The 13684-nt window shown below is 40.4% G+C and overlaps 1 protein-coding gene across 6 annotated transcripts in view; it reads right to left on the reverse strand.

Moving 5' to 3' along the window:
• Window positions 1-1008: 1008 nt before the first annotated feature.
• Window positions 1009-13684, reverse strand: part of LOC6527369 (CUGBP Elav-like family member 2) — a 96230-nt gene continuing 83554 nt past the window's right edge. For 5 of the 6 annotated variants that reach the window (XR_005560350.2, XR_001454344.3, XR_005560351.2 and 2 more), the window contains 4 exons: window positions 9847-9996; window positions 2802-3220; window positions 1348-1436; window positions 1009-1289 (listed from right to left, as the gene is read on the reverse strand). Coding sequence is in view for 1 of the 6 variants with exons in the window: in XM_039371403.2 (XP_039227337.1) it covers window positions 2952-3220; window positions 9847-9996 (419 nt within the window). In the remaining 5 variants the exon portion in view is untranslated. Of the gene's footprint in view, window positions 1290-1347; window positions 1437-1654; window positions 3221-9846; window positions 9997-13684 lie in introns of those variants that run through there. The other variant, XM_039371403.2, reaches the window with a different exon arrangement.

The following is a 13684-nucleotide window of genomic DNA, read 5'->3' on the forward strand; positions in this document are numbered from 1 at the left end:
CAAAACGAACTGCTGCCTCACGTAGTTGGTAAATTTGTTTACACGTCCTCGCACCCGGTTTTTAGATTCTTGCCAGGACCAGGAGCAGGATTCAGCACCCTCGGTTCACCCGCCCTCGGCAGCTCCACAATTGGCATAAAGTTTCTCATATGCAAATCGCAAGTTTAGCAAAATATTTCGTTTATTGTTGAAGTTTTCCTTTAGTTACTCTCGTTCTCTCCCTCAGTCGTCAACATTTTGTATGTTTTCCGTTCATTTTTCTTGACTTGCGTTGGCTGAAAGTTTTCCCTCGCAAAGTTTTTTGGCTCAAGACACTTTTTTGATAAATTATCCACCGTCAGTTTGTGTAAGTTTGGGCCAGTAAAAACGCGCTCTCCTTTTTTTAATAAAAATCATGACACCTTTTATTGATTTACTTATTCTGTTCGGATGCTGATGTGTGATTGTGTGTGGGGTGTAGTGGTGTGTTGTGTAGCAATTTACACTGAAGACTCAATAAATACATATAATCCATTCGCTTAACTAACTGCGTTTTATCACTAGAATTACGTTCTCGCTGTTTACTGCCTTAAAGTAGCCTCGGCAAATAATATCTAATTCGAAACTTTTATTTCCACTCTGCATCTATTTTAAATTGCATTCTAATTTCATTTGTCCAAAAGTGAAATTCGCTTAAATTCTAGTCAGAACACACAGCCTTGCTTTGTTTCTCTAAAAAAGTACACTTACTTGCTAATTATTAATTACACATTTAATTACACACAGAACACTTCATGTTGTCAAGCTTACTCCTAAGGTGAATGCTAATTTCTGCGCTGAAATTATGTTTAATTTAAAGCCACATCCAGATAGTTTGTATAAAATGCACACAGCTTAGACTCTACTTGAAACAAAGACTAACGATCAATTTGGAAACTTAGTTACGAACGTAAAAGAACTTAGCTATCCATCTGATTTGTCAATGCTTTGTTCAGCTTCAAAACCAATTTATTGAATTCGAGACGTAGATATTATTCCGTATTCTCATAAATTTACTTTGTTAAAATTAGTTTGCTTTACAAGCTTATAAAATGGCTTTCTTGGCTATCGTACAACATGATTGCATATTAGTTTTTTTGGTTTTTACAGATTTTCCATTATTTTTGTGGTATTTAAATTTACAGTTCTTGGAAATTTTTTTTGCGACAGCAGTGGAATAGGCAATCTCTTCTAGGATTCTCGAGACTCAAGCGGGTATTATTTACATATTTCAAGGACCAACGCGTCTTGTAAAAACGACTCGCATTCAACTGAAATAATATGAAATTAGATTTGTATATCCAGACTAAAAGGTATAGCAAAACTTACCTTTCAACTGGCGGCTTGCATCAACTACCACCTGACATTGCCTTTCCAAAAATTAAATAAGTGGCGAAACTTTGCAAACAACATACCATCTAAGGAATATAAACGGAAGTTTATAAATTAGTTTTTATTTTTTTAGTTAGTATCAGAGGTTGTGTGAATAAAGCGTGTAATGTCTGGAAAGAATAAAATAAAAAATATTACGAACTTAAGTATAAGAATGCATTAGCCTGAATCACAAATAATTACCTTTTTTTAATATTAACCAAAGTAACAAAAACAAAATTTTAAGCACGCTGTTTAAGTCAAGTTTTTGTGCATTTGAAACAGAGAACAAAACTTTATTTAGATATGTATGTTGTGGTATGAATGTTTACATATGTGCATGATTTTTACATAAACAAAGTATGCTACATAAGGCACTTATCTACTTCAAGATGTGCAACGACAAAAAGCCAATTAAACTTCAACTAAAACAAAAAGTTTACCATGAAATGAATCATATGTTATAATATAATACCAGATTTGTGTAAAATTTGGATGATGTGGCAATTAATAGAAACTAAAAAAATTAAAATAATAAACTCCAATAATAAGACTTCAACATAAATAACAAGGTTTCCGTTTTTCATTTTCATTTGGTTTGTTGTCTTTTTAGGCATAGTTCGTTTCCTTTACAAATCGCATAAATAACACTGAGAAGCGTATGTGAATTTGTTTGTTCAACTAATTATACAACTAAAGAAGTATTAATTATAATGTGGTTAACAAAAACATATCCATTTTTCATTACAAATAAAATATGTGAGTTAGTTTGGGGGTGTAACAAATCAGATAACTAAAAACTAATTATGCGAGTCAGCATAAATGTAGATATATAAAAAGAGATAATCCATTGAACAAAACGAGTAACTTGTAACTATAACTAGAATATATATCATGTGGGTATATATTTATAATAAAGAACTTCATTGTGACTTGCAACATGAGAGATGAACAAATCAAACAGAGAAAGAGTATGTATTAAATTATTAGTTATATCAAAAACTTAAGCCTAACACTCGAACAGATCTATGTAATTATTTTTTTTCGTTTTTGTTTTTTATTTTTTTCTTTCGTTTGTGAGTCATGAGGATGTATACAAAATTTTTAATAAAAAGCAATGGTTCAACCAACTCGTACGACAGTTTAAAATTAGGAAAACGAGTCGTAAAAGATTGGGTTCGAAGGGAACTTCAACAGAAAGTTAACTAATCTACGGTCTAAGTGTTGTGTGGTTCGTTTCTTTTTGATTTCGTTTTTAAGCTTTTAAGGTTTTTGATTTTGGTTCTTTTTTTTTTCTTTCTAATTCAACATTTAACGTGCTAAATCATAAGTGATTCTGTCTTTTCTTTTTTTTGGCACAGATTTCATGTCTGTTTTTTTGCTCTTGTTTTTGGTTTTTGTATGATACGTACAACGTTGGCATTCGCATCATCGTTTACTCTTGCAACGCGCGCTCTACACGGGCAACTCTTCATTCATTGACTACTCCATATTTCACAAATCTCAGTATTCCTCTCTACTCGATGTGTCCGGGGATGTGTCCTCGCTGCCGATGGTGGCCTCTAGTAGGGCTTCGAGTCCTTGGGCTTCTTCAGCTGCACCTTGAGGCGCTTGGTGCCCACCTGGAAGCCGTTCATCGCCTTTATGGCCACCTGGGCCGAGTCCGGGTTGTCGAACGAGACGAAGCCGAAGCACTTCGACAGGCTGGTCTGCTTGTCGATGAACACCTTGGCCGAGATCACATTGCCGAAGGGCAGGAACGTGGAGGCCAGATCCGTATCGGTGAACTCCTGCGGCAGATGGTAGATGAAAAGGTTGCAGCCCTCGGGTCCTGAAATAATATAAAGAGAAACACAATATTATATAATATTTCCTTTACAACAAGTTATGTATTTTCTTGAGGTTATATCCGTTTTCTCCTTTAAATTGTACCACTTGTATACAATGTAGCCGCCTCCTCACCTTTCAGGTGATAGCAATTAATATACCAGAGGCAGCAATTTACGCTCGAGTTTTCCTCGCAGCCTCTGAATTTCCAGCCACCAAACCGCGGAATAGCAGCGGAAAGTTGAGCGGACAAAGTGGCGGAGATAAGGAGAAAGGGGGGAAATGGGCCAGTGCCAGCTGATTGCCAAAACGGAAGCGGATATGATGCGCCCTTTCTATCTCTTTCGCACTTGTCGCGCCATCTCACTTGCTCCACTCAACTGGCTGCTGTACGTGTGTGGGTGTGACACTCTGTTTAGGAGCACGTGCTGTTGCAACTGCTGACATCGTCATCATTATCTCTCGCAGCATTATCACCGCCATCCCGGCATTATCATCGTCACTCCGTCTCTGTCACTCCGTCGCACTGTCATATCCCTGTCCCCGTCACACGCGCATTAACATGGCTCGCGCCTCGTGCTGCGGTTGCACTTTTCGTGCAAATTACTGTCAACGTCACTGGCAATGAGCAGTCAGCAGTCAGCAGTAAAACAAGCCACCAGCATCCAAAATCCGTAAGCAACCAGCTCGGGGTAGAAAGAGACGGGGCGAACGGATAGACAGAGAGGGAAGGTGTGGCGGAGAGGGAGAGGTGAAAGCTGCGTCAGCAGTCGCGTTTTCACTTTCGAGATGCTTTTTAATGACAGCAAAACGCTTCGAATGGCAGCTGGCATTTTGCGGTCTTTCAATTTTAGCCAGCATGAAACAGAAAACGGAAAAAAGGGAAACAATGTTTGCTGTAAGGATGATTTAAAAATGAATGTGGCTAAAAAAAAAACTAGATGACAGCTTACGGTTAACTTAAAAATTAAAACCTTGTGCCCTTAAATAAGCGCCATGTTTCTGTTCAAATTTTCTGGCATTATTGGTTTTGTTGAGCTATGTAAATTATGTTTCAACTCACACAGATATTAATTTTCCCTCCTATAGACCTCTTTATCATTAAAATCGTGACACTCTTTGATGTGTCCCCCGAATGCCGAGATTCGCACTCAGTGAAATCGAATAGGTTTGCAGTGGTTCCAGGACATCCAACCAGGAGCCACCCAACCCTCTGCCACACGACCATAACTCTCACTCCATCATCGTTCGCCAGAAGCAGTGCTATTGATCACCTTGATGTATGAGTTGGCCACCGTAGGCCTGCAATCCCAGTGGCTGCGTCCTCAATCCGCCCACTCCACTCTACTACCCTTCACTTTGTCCAATGACACGCCACCTCAAGGTAAACTGACTGCTGACAGATTGCCGACGCTGATGCGATTACAAACTGAAGCCAAATTGAATGGCGAAGAAAGCTGCTGCTCCTCCGGAGGCATCTCCTTCGGTCACAAGCCGTTGACGTTGCCAGGACTTTAATATTAATTGACTCGGGGCTCGTGATGCACACTTGTTGCTTTGTAATTTGCACACCCATCAATTAATTTAGGCTCTGGACAGGGTGAGGTGAGGGGTGGTGTCGCCAAACGGGGAGCAAAAAGTCCAATTAAAAATGCTTCAAGCTATTGAATTACGCGACTAACAAGCGACACGTGTGGCTCGACACGGCATATAATTAGATGAAAGGACGAATGTGGAGGGCAGACAGGAGTGGTGCTCAAGGCAACAAATGAAGGCAACAATTTAGAATGGCACTCGATTATGATCTAGTTAAATTTCAAGTGGGTGCAAGAAACGTACCAGCGATAAATAAAAGAAACAAGAGAGAACGCTATAGTCGAGTTCCCCGACTATCTGATACCCGTTACTCAGCTAGTGTAAGTGCGAAGGACAGTTTTTGGCGGTTTGTGGGCGTTAAAGTGGGCGTGGCCAAAATTTTTTTGGCGAATAGATAGAAATTTACAAGACTAATAGAAAAATGAAAAAATATCAAAACATTTTTCAAAAGTGTGGGCGTGGCAGCTTTGGGCGGTTTGTGGGCGTTAAAGTGGGCGTGGCAAAAAGTTTTTTTGCAAATCGATAGAAATTTACAAGACCAATACAAAAATGAAAAAATATTACAACATTTTTCAAAAGTGTGGGCGTGGCAGTTTTGGGCGGTTTGTGGGCGTTAGAGTGGGCGTGGCAAAAAGTTTTTTTGGCAAATCGATAGAAATTTACAATACCAATACATAAATGAAAAAATATTAAAACAATTTTCAAAAGTGTGGGCGTCGCAGTTTTGGGCGGTTTGTGGGCGTTAGAGTGGGCGTGGCAACATGAATCGACAAACTTGCGCTGCGTCTATGTCCCTGGAGTCTGTATGCCTAATCTCAACTTTCTAGCTTTTGTAGTTCCTGAGATCTCGACGTTCATACGGACAGACAGACGGACAGACGGACAGACGGACAGACGGACGGACAGACGGACATGGCCAAATCGACTCGGCTATTGATCCTGATCAAGAATATATATACTTTATATGGTCGGAAACGCTTCCTTCTGCCTGTTACATACTTTTCAACGAATCTAGTATACCCTTTTACTCTACGAGTAACGGGTATAATTATTTGTTTGAACTTTGTATCTCTGAAGGAGCGGAATTTAAAGAATTAATACGGCTTCATGACTAACTTGGATACTAACTTCTATGCTTCAACCTATTTACTCAGCAAAGCATTTCCTTAAACACCAAATTTATATTCAAAACTAAATCCATGTGCAGTCTGGGGGGTTCGACTCAACTTTCTATAAATTCAGTTAGCTGTCAACTGCAAAATGTTTTCCACACATTTTGGTAACCAGAAATGTGTAACTTCTTGGAATCCGCAAAGGATTCCCCCCCGTTCGCCGTTGCTCGGCGGCACATACAAATAAACTTCCTGTTTTGTTTTTTCTGAAATCACAAGCTTTCTCCCCCTTTTTTCAGTTGGAATTTTTCAGTGTGCGAAAAACGATTTCCTATATTGCATTTTCCTCTTCCGCCGAGCAAAGATGCGCCATCCGCCATCCGCCTCGGCAATGTCGCCTGCCCTTTTCGCCATTGATGCACTCGCATTCTGGCCGGGATTGTTGAAGGGAGATGTTAGTTGCAGATGCACCTCCCTGCTCCTCTCCTCTCTTCGCAGTTTGAAGCAGCATTTTTTGCCATTTTCCTGGCTGTCGCGCTCAGCGAGCAGTGAGCTGGGGAAAGTCTGCCTTTATTTTCCTATTCCTCTCAAGGGCACGACCGAGGCGGAAGGAAGCCGAAGGGAATCTATGGCACATAAGCTACAGTTCCAGATCTGCTGCACATATATCTGAGTATCTTTATTGATTTTAATGCGACTTGTGCATAAAGCTGCATTGCGAGAAATGTGCGAGCAACGTTTTGAAGCTAGAAAATTGTCTTAAATATGATTATAGTACCAACTTGTTCGTTTACTATTACTATCCTCATTATTCTTGTGAACCTGCAGTACTAAGTAGTTTGATATATAATTTGTAAGCATTGTATAAGTGCGGTATAAAATGGGAAATGCTTGTGTCTTAATTTCTGTTTCCTCGCAACCATAACTACTCACTTGCAGGCCCAAACTCTTTATAAAAATGTCGCCTGCCTCCCAGCGCAAAACTGCGATGTCCTTTGCTCCCCAAACAGCCCACTTCGCTTACTTTCTGCGCACATACAACATTTGGTTATTTTATATTCCAACTTCCGGCTTATGCACATGACTTTAATCCGGATGCAGCCGGAAGAAGAGGCGACCACTGCCGCCTTAGGGTCATCCATGCGAAGAACTCTGAGGCGGAGGCGGAGACGGAGGATTCCCATCGTCTGTCACTGTCATATTTGTGCCCTTCTCCTTCCACTTGGTGCCTTAAAGGGCACCCAGCACAGTGCCGCTTATGATTTTTTATATTTTACAACATATTTCTCATATTTTCATATTTATTTATTTCATTTTGCTGCTGCTGCTGCCTGTGTTTCCTGCTTAATTTTGTGCCTGTCGTCTGGCCCTGTCTACATGCTTATAAGTTGTTTCCTGCTCCCGAGCCCATCCTCTTCGTATTGTGGAGCTGTCGTCATTTGATAAATTTCGCATGTTGAGAGTTTATCTTCCCTAGACATTGTTGCTGCAGTTTTTCCTGCCTTTTGTGCCACATAGATTGCACAAATCCGACATTTTTACAGTTTGCTCAAACACATTTTTCCAGCCGGCAGAGATCGATCATTTTGCATTTTAACCACATAAATATTTATAATTGAAATTGCCGTGCGGTGATATACAAATATGAAAGGCTACTATCCAATTTCAAATTCTTCTGAAGTTCTGAAACTATTTTATACACATATATGGCATTTTGAAGCTAATTTACTGGTCGCATATGCACAAGCTGTCCTTTTAAATGCTGCCAAATCAGAGTCAATTACCCATTAACCACTTTCTGTCTATAATCTCCTTATCCCAGCCAATAATTATAGAGCTCAGTTCCTGCCTTGCCGTTCGTTACTTCGACTTCCATTTAAGCAGGTCCAAGTCATCTATGATAGTTTTTCACAGTCCAACCAAGCGACGCGAAACATGGCAGCTCACATTTCGCATTTCGGCTAGCAGGAGCAATTTGTTGTGCTTCCACAGACAGGACCGCACAATCCTCATCCTCGCTGCTCCAGGACTTGTAACTCTGCGCTCCCCGGCTAGTTGTTGCTGCAGTTGGTCAGGAGGGAATTTCGGCGACGTCATGAGTCAGCAGCGCAAACAAGGAGTCGCACAAAAGGAGGAGGCAAGCAAAAGTGAAGAGTCACAGGATACGAAGATGAAGTTGGGACGACGGAGGGCGAGCGAGCGACGGAGTCACTCAACTGCAAAAATATATCTCACTATATGGTGCAACGTACAGAGGGAGAAATATCAGAAAGCTAACAATAGATTAAACATAAACTGGAGTAGCCGGAAAATGTAGTTCTAAACAGTTGAAAAGGGTGCGTCCTTTAAGAAACATTACTTCATAAAATTATCAGGTAAGTTGTGCATTTATTATTATCACTGCCAAATTTGTTCCACTGCACGTTCATCACACGGAGCACCCAGCAGTCACACCCATGCACTCGAATGATGTTTGCTTATGTAACCGGAAATATGGCAAAAAGTGCAATGCCAAAACATTTTCCGTTGCATTTTGGCCAACATTCCGAACATCTCCCTGCTGCAACTTTAATGTTATGTGTGCCAAAGTACGGAAAGGGGAATGCTCAGCTGCCATATAACGTACGTACGTACACATATACGAGTATTTTCCGATACCGACAGCGACGTCTGACTAATGGAATTGTGTGTCAAGTGTGTGTAATATTTACACTGTGTCGGGAGCTGATAAAAATTTAAGCCCCACCAAAACGCTCCTCATAAATTCAACTTAGCAAGTGCGAGATGGGATGATGGGGAGCAGTGGAGCAGTGGAGCAGTGGAGCAGCATGCAGGATGATTGATCTTATTGATTTTTGCTACATCTCTCCCAGGCATTGGCTTATGGCATTGAAGGATTTGTGTCAGCAGAAGACATTCGATTGCGGATTAAGGGGGCGTCCTGCATCCGTACATCCGAGTAGGCGTGGCAAGGAGATTGAAGTGCCTGTGAGATGGTTAAGATGTTGGGGGATTTTGATTTGTTAGAGCTCGAAAAGCCGCTTCACTCAGCTATGAGCTTCGGACCCAATCTCATTCCGAATTGCACATTTTATCCAGCTGCATAGCATTTGATAGATGACTTTTCATATGAAAAATAAGGCCCTTCGCCTCCAGCAGAGTATAAGCGACGGAAACAATGGCACAACTAAAACTAAGTAGATTAGACAGGCATCCACAAAATGTCCATGACAAGTGGGATTCAGAATGAAGGCTGTGGGGCCGGGCGGGAAGTGGGTGGACATAATGCAGGGGCAACGAACAGAAAGCAGCAAAAAAGGATGCAAAAATAACCGCATCACGAGCGAATGACGCTGACAGCAATGAGCGGGTTTAATGCATGTGATGTTGCACAGCAGCAGAAACAAATACAATTGGAGATGCGAAAGTGGCAAGGAATATACCCTATTGTGCACTTCTACATCGATTTGTATCGTAACTATGTTATATAGATAGTTTTGCTAACTATTTAGATATTTAGTAACTGACTTTAGTAACGCTTAGCCGTTCATATAACCCTATATGCCGCATATTTTTGGTAAGAGTATTTAAAGTGTAAAAAGAGAACAGCGCGCCAGATAAAGTGCAAACGATTTGATATTGGAGTGGCAGCCGCAGCGGCATTCACTCGGCCATTTTACTACATTTATCAAAATGTCAGGCGGTTGGACATTTCTATTTCTATCGCGTGCGTGTGAGTTACCCGTCTTTTTCCCTGCCCCACCAACACTCTAATTACCTGCGAAATAACAAATGTATACCGGATATTAAAAATACCCTTTACGCACGCGGTATTTCTATAAAATGAACTTTTAGGCATGTGACCTTAGCAAAGGCCAGTGGAATATATTTCTCTCAGTGTGTGTTTTCGTGGGCGACTCACCTTCAATCTGCTTTCCCGCCGCGGCGGCGGCTGCGGCGCTGAGGGCAACGCTGGCCAGCGGCGAAGTGGACAATGCACTGGCGCTCCCGAATTGCGGCAGACCGGCGGCTGTTGACATATAAGCCGATGCCAGGGGATTCGGATCGGACCCTATATAATGAGAGAGGGAATGTCATTATAGTTTGTGGTTTCGAAAGAGCAAGTTTCAAATTCCTGGAAATTTATATAAATTATATAACGAAATTATAAGTGCATCTTGGACAGTGTGCAAAACACTAATATTTACTAAACTAAATTAAATAAATAAAGCATTGATATAAATATTTCATTCAAACGTATTCCACAAGAACTTTTAGTATCACATACTATTATTATATTTAATCAAACAAAAATCTGCAGAATTTATATAGTAACTTTCTGTTCTTTCTCATAAATATTAAATAAATTAAAAGTAAGTAAATAAATTAAATAAATAAAGCATTGATATAAATATTTCATTCAAACGTATTCCACAAGAACTTTTAGTATCACATCCTATTATATTTAATCAAACAAAAATCTGCAGGATTTATATTGTAACTTTCTGTTCTTTCTCAGAGAATTCCCCTGTAGAATAGTTACGAAATCGAATTTGGCAACCGCCGCAATTTGGACACTTTGCAACCAGTTGCCGCAATGTTTCATATGCAATTTCACTGTATAATTATTATTTAGTTTGTTTCGTTTCGTCAGACGTAATTAATCATCGAATTTTGTGCCCTGCCACGCCGGGTGACATTTGATTATTTTACAAAGCACACACATGACATCCGCAATAGCCAATCTGAAATTAATTTGTCTCCGAGTAAGGTTGGTTGTGTTCTGGTTTCGGGTTTTGTGTAATTTGACGCCTGTTGTTTGTTATTTAGTTGTTTTGCGTGTTTCGCCATTGGCCGTCATGCAATGCAATTTTGTGGTTTGCAATCCGGCGCTGACCACCACCCCACCCCCCTTGGCCAGCCTAACTTCCCCTTGGGGTCGCCGTTATTAATGAGTTTTGCGAACCCGAGTGTATTTGAAAAACGTTAGCAATGCGCTCAATATCCTAAATTGGGTGCAATGAACAAATATTTAAAAAGCCACCAGCAAATATTGCATATTTTATTGAAAATACAAAAGTATATAACTTTTGAAATCAATCAGTCGGAAAACTTTACTGATTTAAATACAAGACAGACAATTTGCCGTAGCGATTAGGCGAAAAGTTTTGCACATATTTGAACCGGAAATTGTTTTAATTGCTGTTCAAAGTTTCGCAAAGAAAGGCACCAAAAGTCGGGCTGTGAAGAGTGGAATATATTGTACATATATGCTGGACATACTGCACAATACTCATCAAGGAGCTGGCCAACTAAGTTGGCCAATAATAATCCACATGAGTGCACCGGCCTGGTCGGCCAGAAACAACAAACAATGCCAAATTGAAGAAACAGCCGAGAGGATGGAATAAGAAGTCGAAAACATAGCCTAAAACTATTTTCTGCCTCGGATGTTGTCTGTTTTGTATTTGCAAGTAAGTTTTTAGTTTGGAGTTGGAAATTTGTTCGTCGAGTTCAAGTACGAAATTGTACAATTTCCAGTTCCTTCTTCATCCTATTTGCCACTTGCAGGCACAAGACTTTTTTCTCCCACTGTTATTGTTATAGTTCCTGTTGATTTTCAAGTGCAAAAAGTGCAAAACATAGTGCATAAACAAACGTAATGGAGAGCGGGGCTTCGAAAAAGAAAAGACCATGAAGGCGGTGGAGCTCAGAACGTGTTGAAACCCTAAATCAGTTTGAAGGGCCAGAGGTTGGTAGTATAAACTACATAGTTTACTGCACTTCAACCAAACTTTGATTAAGATTTTCGGTTGTTGCTGTTGGCTTGGCTTTTCCTTCTCTTCTTTTTTTCTTTGTAGTTGCTCAACTCAGAGGAGAGGTCAAAGGAAAAGCTTCGAAAAACTTTTTGAATTGGTTGCTCTTGAGCTTCAGTGAGCGGTGCTTGTGGAAAATCAAGCGCAGGTTTTGAAATTCACCCTGCACAAAAGGACAAAATGCCTTGTCGTCTAAATTAGCTAATTCTACATTTAAATGTATTCAACAATTATCACTATTACTATTTAGATTTAATAATAATTTAAGGTCGCGTAAATTCTAGGAACGTTTCCATTTTTAATCCTTTTCACAGATTACTTCTGGATGTGGTAGTCATGTATCTGTTTTTCATATTGAATTAGTATTTTATTCCATTGCCGCTGACTTTAATGCATTTTCGATAAGCAATACGCGGGGTTGCATCAACAAACAAAACCGAGAGCTCAATTTGTTTGTCCTTTTTATTTGTGGCAGGCAGAAACTGCACGCAACAGAAAGTTTGTTGTCCTGTCCTGGCAACTTGGAAAGCGATTTTGTAGTTTAGTTTATATATCCGCACGGCAAAGAAAATAAAAACCAAGCCGGAAAGTTCGGTTTCTCTGTATGAGCACTATGAAGAGAGTCTCGACTAAAAGGATCTTCCATATTAAATGGTATACTCATCAAAAACGAGGGAGTTAACTTGGATGACGTAGAAAAATTATTTTTATACATAATTATACAAGTGTAAGTACTGGGTACGAAAAAGCAGAGAGGATTCACAGATAGGCGCATCCTTGCTGTCCAGCTGTCCTCGCTGTCAGCTGCACTTTGAGCTGAATTTCTTTTTCGTTCGAAGGGAAAGGATGTAACAGACGGAGGACATCTCCTTCGAGTCCGGTCCGAATCGTCGGACTCCATCCGCTCCTGGGGCAAAGAATTTTTAATATTTCATTAAATGAAGTGCCCGGAAATCGTTCAAGTGGCACACGATGAGCACGCACAAGTGCACAAGGGCCAAAACTCACGAAAATCCCCACAAGATAAGCTCTGAGCAAAGAAGGCCGAGTGGCGAGAGGAAAAGTTGGAGGAGGGAGTCACTGGAAATCCGCTTAATTTTTGGCATTTTTCTGGTTAAGTCAGCCGCAGATTTTTCTTCTTATTTGGCCAAGGTTTTTGTTCGCCTACTTCGCAGCTAAGATCCTCTTGGAGTGAACTTGCTAAGAAAATATTTAAGAAGTAAGTGTGGAAATGGCGCAAAATGCGGTCAACGATGCCCGCAGATAGGCAATGACATTTTCTTTGCTTCTGTGGTCCGAAAACTTGGCGTTTAATTTTGTTTGACACTTTTCTGTTTGTCTTTCATTTGGCTTCTTTCGTTGCCGCATTTAAGAGGAATTTTCTTTAGGTTCTCGTGTGATAATAATATATAATTCTTTGTAAAAATAGTAGAAAACCCTAAGTTTTAATTATCGTATTAATTCGACATATAATTCTTTTATTGCCAAGTTAATCCTGTTGAAAGGACTCAGCACTTGACCTTAATATTTCAATTGCCTATTGCGGCTTTTATTTCAGCAACAGCAACTGAAATTCGGAAGTTGAGAAGTGAGAAATGAAAACCGTGAAGTGAGCAGAAAACATTGCAATTTCCCCAAAGCGAAAAAGTCAATGAGGCCAAGAAGGAGCAGTGCAGCAGCCACTGCCTGGTTCGTCCTTCACCCCCCTTCCACTTTTTTCCCCTTTTCCCATTTTCCCAGAACTGCAAACCCCGTAACTCCATTTTCCCCTCCCTCTCCGGAGGCTTTCGGTGCAATAAGTTCCGTGTTGTTAATTTCGCAAGAGAGTGTAACTTGTAATTTTGTTCGTTGTAGGGTCTCCTGTACTCCAGATAAAGTCGCTCCTTGGCCAAACCTACCCCACTTCCCCCTCCTCTGCAGATACGGCCATCAAGTCTCTACGGA

Source organism: Drosophila yakuba, chromosome 2L (assembly GCF_016746365.2).
Source record: "Drosophila yakuba strain Tai18E2 chromosome 2L, Prin_Dyak_Tai18E2_2.1, whole genome shotgun sequence".
Lineage (NCBI taxonomy): Eukaryota > Metazoa > Arthropoda > Insecta > Diptera > Drosophilidae > Drosophila > Drosophila yakuba.